This window comes from Physella acuta, unplaced genomic scaffold (assembly GCF_028476545.2).
Source record: "Physella acuta isolate Inbredline_101_S28 unplaced genomic scaffold, ASM2847654v3 ptg000664l, whole genome shotgun sequence".
Lineage (NCBI taxonomy): Eukaryota > Metazoa > Mollusca > Gastropoda > Physidae > Physella > Physella acuta.
This window is the reverse complement of record NW_026732183.1, coordinates 512,013-518,491: the sequence shown is the minus strand read 5'-3', so window position 1 is coordinate 518,491 and position 6,479 is coordinate 512,013. Positions and strand designations below refer to the sequence as shown.

At 34.0% G+C, this 6,479-nt stretch overlaps 1 protein-coding gene across 3 annotated transcripts; it reads right to left on the bottom strand.

Annotated features, from left to right (window-relative positions):
• Nucleotides 1–1,565: 1,565 nt before the first annotated feature.
• On the bottom strand, nucleotides 1,566–5,940 carry LOC131948885 (uncharacterized). Of its 3 annotated transcripts, none has more exons than XM_059310598.1 (5): nucleotides 5,844–5,940; nucleotides 5,647–5,716; nucleotides 5,097–5,123; nucleotides 2,926–3,231; nucleotides 1,566–1,796 (listed from the first exon to the last, which is right to left on the bottom strand). In XM_059310598.1, the coding sequence occupies exons 2-5, from the start codon at nucleotides 5,693–5,695 to the stop codon at nucleotides 1,714–1,716; spliced, it is 465 nt and encodes a 154-aa protein (XP_059166581.1). In that variant the 5' UTR covers nucleotides 5,696–5,716; nucleotides 5,844–5,940; the 3' UTR covers nucleotides 1,566–1,713. The 3 variants fall into 3 exon arrangements, with proteins under 3 accessions (XP_059166581.1, XP_059166578.1, XP_059166579.1); XM_059310595.1 differs by having other exon boundaries at nucleotides 5,813–5,876; XM_059310596.1 differs by having other exon boundaries at nucleotides 5,803–5,866.
• Nucleotides 5,941–6,479: the final 539 nt, after the last annotated feature.

Below are 6,479 nucleotides of genomic sequence, written 5' to 3'. Positions count from 1 at the left end.
AACGGTACTCAAGTTATCGTGTTTACACACAGACAGAAAGACAGTCAGACACACAGACATACGGACAAGATTGCAAAACTATGTTTTTCCGTATCAGTGAGGCGTAAAACGTCGAGATTTGTAAAAATCTCGATTTTTTTTGCACGATTACAATACTTTCTCTATACTTCGTATATACGAGAAAGTAAAAAATGGTGCATGTTTGTGGCAGATATGTTTGTGCATTATTTTGTTGGTGGAAGACTTGCACGCACAAAGTAAAAAACTGCAATAGGTTAGCATTGTGATATATTACTAAAAATATTTTCTTGTATTGATGACAAGAAAATATAAAATATTTTGTGATTATAAAATGTTAGTTCAATGGGATATTAGAAATTGATGTTTGCAGGTAAAATTGTATGTTAAGATACCTGTTGACCCAGTTAAGTGAATGGTTTTTTTAAAAAAAAAACGCAGTTGTATAAAAGAAACATTGCGATTGGGTATTGGTGTGTTGTATGCTAAATCTGTCCCGGCTAGAGCTAACATAGAACTGATTCACTTTATTAGGTTAATTATGTGAGCTAATTTACAAAAACACTTTAGGGCAGCGAGACAAAACAATATACAGATTCGTGTTTTGTAAATTTTTAAAATCAAATTTAGCTAAGTTATTTTTCATTCAATTTATTTGGTAAATTAGGTGAGCTATTTTTTAAATCACAATTTATGTCGCAGGGGAAAATATACTGAGACACTGTAACAGTTACCAAATAATAGAAACACAGTAAGGACCCAGCAACGAAACTGTAACGACATGTAACGACACTGTAACGACACTGTAACAGTTACCAAATAATAGAAACACAGTAAGGACCTAGCAACTACACTGTAACGACACTGTAACGACACTGTAACGACATTGTAACGACACTGTAACAACACTGTAACGATACTGTAAAGACACTGTAACGACACTGTAACGACTCAGAGACAACAGAAAGGCAAACAATTTTAACACAATGAAAAACGTAACTAGTAACTAAACGAGTCAAGTGATTGATTGACAAGTCGTATAGATTTGTTTATTGAAGCTTGTATCGTTGTTAATGTACAACAATATTGACAATTAATTATTATCAATGGGCATTTTAATTTTTTTTAAATTTCGAATTTTCAAAACTGACCTTCTATTTTCAAGATAATTGGGAAATATAAAGTTGATACACGCATACATCACCACTTCACCAAAATGAGTAATTAATCATTGTTCTTGAATGTGCACTTTTCGTGTGCTTCGTTTTTGTAATATGCTACTAAGTTTAGATACAATGTTCATATCCATGAAAGTCAGAATAAATAAAATGTTAAATTATAATTTTCTCCTATTTGTGGTGTGCATGTTGAAAAGTATTAAGATCCTGTTCGGTTACAATGATATAATAGCATATTTCTGGGTGATACTTTCCCGAATGAAACATATATGAATGAAATATATATATATATATATATATATATATATATATATATATATATATATATATATATATATATATATATATATATATATATATATATATATATGACTATAAAATAAAAATGAAAGCTACAATTTCGAAAAACTTAAATATTACAATACATAAACCATATAACAGATTTAAAGTATAAAAAATCTTATATATTTTATATGCTCGTGATACAAAAACGATAGACTGTCATGACAATGCGGGTTTAGTCTGAAGACAAGGACAAGACTGTCCTACCCAGGAGCAGTGACGTCAACAGTAGGACATTCCAGATCACAGCTGTGTGGCCTAAGATTAGAGGGAAATATGTCTAATATATTTTAAATAAACATACATTGTGGCCGGGCTTGATTATAAAATAGTTTTAATTAATGTCTTCTATTGATGTTACTTTTTTGTTTTGGCTAAGGTAAGTTGTCAGCCAACTCGTGTGCCGTCTGTAAATACATTTCATTTTTTTCATTGCGAGTTCTGAAAATTCATATTTGGTCTGATAGCTTTTTATATTTGATCTTACATTTTCTTATATTTGGTTCGATATTTTATATTGGTCTGGCATTTTCTTATATTAGCTATACCATTTTCTTATATTTGTAGATTTTTTCAGAAACCATACTTAATCCGTGAAAGAATTTCCTCGTCGTAAGTATTGATTACACAACTATAGCAGTCAAAGTTTTATAAATATTTTCCTGGTATTTAAACTATTTCAAATCTTATACGTGTAAGGTAGTGAGTACACCGTAAAAGAATACAGCACTCTTTGCTTTTTAATGCATTTAAAACAACTAACACTAACTTGAGTTGAACAAGTGACTACACTTAGACCTACAATATACACCGCAATCCGATGTAAAACCGGTGGAGATTTTTAGTTACCCGAGTTTTGTGGTAAAGAACAACGTCTAATTAGAATGAAATTACTTAATGAATCTGTCATGCAAATGAAGCCCAATAAATCATTTGTAAAAACACTCAAGAAATTATATGCAAATTATACTTTAGTAACATTTAGTAACTTTAGATCTTTGTAAAACCAGTCAAGGTAAAAAAATCGTTATCGTTTTTACTCGTTTGTGCACAAAACACACTGAGCAGATGAAGTGGATTTCATCTGTTTCAATGACCTGAGCACGCATGGGGATAGTGTGGTCAGTTTTATGCCTAGGCACATTTGCTTCTCAACGCGAGTCACGTTGCTTGGTCGGTCTACACGATCAAGCTCTACCATCGCACCCTCATAGTCCCATAAGTTCATATCTATTTAGGTTAAATTAACCACATTATATAACATTACGTAAAATAACTTAAGTTATAATACCCTAAAATACAATAACTTCCTGTAAACAACTTGAGTTTAAAAATAACTTCAGGTAAACAAGCTTTAGATTAAATAAATTAAACTTAAATATCTTACCTGTGCTAAAGACGAAAGAAGTTGTTTTTTTGTATAGTCCAGTAACGTGGTTCGCGGAGCAAGTACATGAGATTCTATGATCGCTGCTGGTGTAGGGGAGGTTAAACAATTCACTGTACCTGTTAATTGTAAATGTACTACCACCACATGTCAGGGTGATATCTGACACTCTTGGGTTTCCACCTTCAACAGTACATTGGATGGCCACAGAACGCCTGGATGTATCAAGCTGTACCGTCTGCCCCTCCGTCACAGTTTTGTTGTATACAACAACCACGGGGGGTTGGTCGGGAGGGTATAGGGTAGCTGGAAGAAAATTTGGATATATCCGATACATTGATTAAAAAAAATAGTTGTTTGTCTTTACAAGAGTCTGTTCGCCCGAGAGAATTATGGGTGTTCACTTACTTACTGACCTTCATTGAAATTATGAGCGTCGATTAAAATATCGACAGTGGTTGAAAATATGGGCATTAACAAAAATTATGGGCATCAACTAAAATTATGGGCATCAACTAAAATTATTGGTATCAACTAAATTATGGTCATTAAATAAAATTATAGGCGTCCATTGACTTGTGGGCTACCGATGGGATTTCTGTTTTCAGTGGAGTTTATTCACCCGCGTTCTCGATTGAAATTGTACATTAACATACATTAACGTACAAACACCACCCCCCACCACCACCCCACCCCTCCCCGGGCTTCACTGGGTCTGCGATAAAAAGACCCCGTCAAAAGACATAAGCTCTTGTCAAATAAATGGTAAGACTGTAGATTAAGCGACAGCAGCATATCAAGTCCTTGCTGTTCAATAGATTTCATTAAGCACCAACTGCAATTTAAGGGTTTTTTTTTAAATATAAAGCTTCCACAACTCATCAAGTACTTTCCGTTGAATAAACTTGCTAAAAAAATCATAAAAAACGTTTTAATAACAAGCTTTTATGTAATAATGTACTAAAAAGTAGAAAATAAATTATAGACTACTATTTAAATAACTATAAAGAAAAGCGTGGGTCACTTTAGTATCTATTGGATACCGTTACTAATGTTAAGGAAGACACCCACGCTTTTCTTTATAGTTATTTAAATAGTAGTCTATAATTTATTTTCTACTTTTTAGTGCATTATTACATAAAAGCTTGTTATTAAAACGTTTTTTATGATTTTTTTTTCAGTACTTTACATGTTTTATTTACAAAAGTTACATGACTAAAAAACCATTGCGCGCCTACTGAACATCACGTTCAGTAGGCGCGCAATGGTTTTTGAACGCAGCCATTACGTGATGGCGCAGCTATTGAAGGTGATGACGCGTGTGGTGTGGTTGGCTAGACATGCCTACTAATTCGGTTCAAATTTTAATTAATTCATAAAAAATTAATTAGGCATCCAATTAAGTCAAATTTAGTTTCAGATTGCATTGTCTTCATGTCTTGACCCACGTGCCAAGTGTGAATCGTATCGTTCAAGTAGAAGTTTTCGAATTTTCACTCCTGCGTTTCCGTCTAGACAGACTGACGACTGACGACAGAGGAAGTGAGTTAAATAAAAGCTTGTAAAAACATTACATTGTCGCTGCTCCTTAGGGCTCCCACATAAACTTTGTTCTTTCTTCACGGTTAACTCTTGCAATAGCAACTCCCTCTCCCCACTCTCGAATTCAGGTCGCACTATATCTTGTATATGAACACGTTTCTGGTCTTTAATCAGATATGTACGTGACCGTCATCAGCCATAGCATTTGTCAATCTTTCAAACTACAACGGTTTTAGAGGGTTGTAAAGTTTCTTTACGCGTCAGCATTATTCTTTAAACGCATACAAGTCGATGAATATTTTTCAAATCATAACCGAAGTTTAATTTAAATCTAATTTTGGATTTTAAACTTTAATTCCGAATTTGGGCAATCTAAACACCCACATCACCTCCAAACATCTGCATTCCAAGATTTGGAAAAGTTAAAATCCTTCTCCAATTCATTACTTATATAAGAAGTTTATTTTTCACCTGAATTCCAATGTTTTTTTATCTACTTCTGTACTAACAATAAGACACCGCAATGTGTTGTCAATTATTGTGGATATCTAAACCAATCTACACCTGAAGTAAACTAGACCATGAGTTATACAGGATATTAAGGACACAAACTTTATGATAGATCTTACCGTCAGCGGCAGATGAAACAGCCACACCTTGTTGAAAAAAAAAAACCATTTTTTTAGAAAAGATATGATTTAAAAAGTATGGTTAAAAACAATTACACCTTAAGAAAGCTTTTACATTTTTTACATGTGTGTTTATTAGGGAAGGGGTGGTGGGGGAAGAGGGGGAGGGAAGGGGTGTGTGTGTTCAGAATTTTGTGTTGATGTAAGACAAGAATAAGAATAATGTTAGAAAATAAATTTTAGTTTTTACAACGAGTTTTTATTTTTATTTTAGGGGTGAGGGGTAGGTGGATGGGGGAATCTGGCTATCGTGACGTTGTGCACAGAGGCATAGCAACCCCTCCCGTCGCCCGTGGACAAACTTTTAAATTGGCGCCCCCCCCCCCCCCCTCATAATTGTTTTATATTTATAATTCAAAACTGCACCCCTAGGACATATGTTGCCCCCTCCCCTACGAAAAGCTTAACGTCATATTTGGATGACCAATATATGGTCTTAAGCTAATTAACATAGTAAGCACATTTCGGAAATTAAAAAGTCAAAACTTACTCGACATAAGAAAAACCGTCGCCACGGCCGAAAATACGTTCAGATGCATAACAGGGTCTTTTTCAACAAACTGAAATTACATTTTTCTTTTGTTAACACACATTCATTATTTGTTAGTACCTTATCAATAAATAAACAACTTTCAAGAAACTTTACTAAGTTATACTTCTGTTCTGTTCTGAACTTGCTACACGTACACTATTGACGGGAGGTTCTAGAAAACACTTCACTCTCTCCTGTATTTATTCCAGCTCTGAAGTTGAAATGTTAAACTGTTTATCTAGCGCCCTCCTTATTAGTCCACTGAAAATTTTTAATTCTGGGAATTAGACCCACCTACACATATTTAGCCCACCCCACCATTAAGCTTTGGAATTTAAAAGGTGTTTAATACCCTTAGATAAGTTATTATTAGATATGTTTCTTGATACAGGAAAAACAAGTTTTGTCGTTGGATTAGAATTCATCTGTTGCTTCAGCTCACTGTGTCACCATTCGCAACGATGGGTGCATTCAAATTATTATTTCCTCTGGGCGTCAGTCGCAGAACCATATGGGCAATAGGGCTAGTAAGTAGGTCACCAACCAGTACTATGGCTCATGCAGGTTTTATTGAACCGTAGAACTGGTTGGTGACCTACTTACCGGCCCTATTGGGCTTCGTTAATGTGGGAAAGAAATATTTTCTCGAAAAGAATTATCTTGGTTGTTTAGTTGTTGTACAGCTGACATCTATCATGTGTAGAATATAATTATATTAAAGTAAATAAAAAAACAACGTGTTTAATTAATTTGTAGTTGTATTTTCTTTATGGTTAGAACTTTAAGCTGAT

Excerpts from the sequence above, each read along its gene's own strand:
- LOC131948885 (XM_059310598.1), bottom strand. The coding sequence starts at position 5,695 with ATGCATCTGAACGTATTTTCGGCCGTGGCGACGGTTTTTCTTATGTCG. Across the intron at positions 5,124-5,646 it reads GACGGTTTTTCTTATGTCGA|GTGTGGCTGTTTCATCTGCC; the intron begins GTAAGTTTTGAC and ends TTTTTCAACAAG. Across the intron at positions 1,797-2,925 it reads TTCTTTCGTCTTTAGCACAG|GCCACACAGCTGTGATCTGG; the intron begins GTAAGATATTTA and ends CTCTAATCTTAG.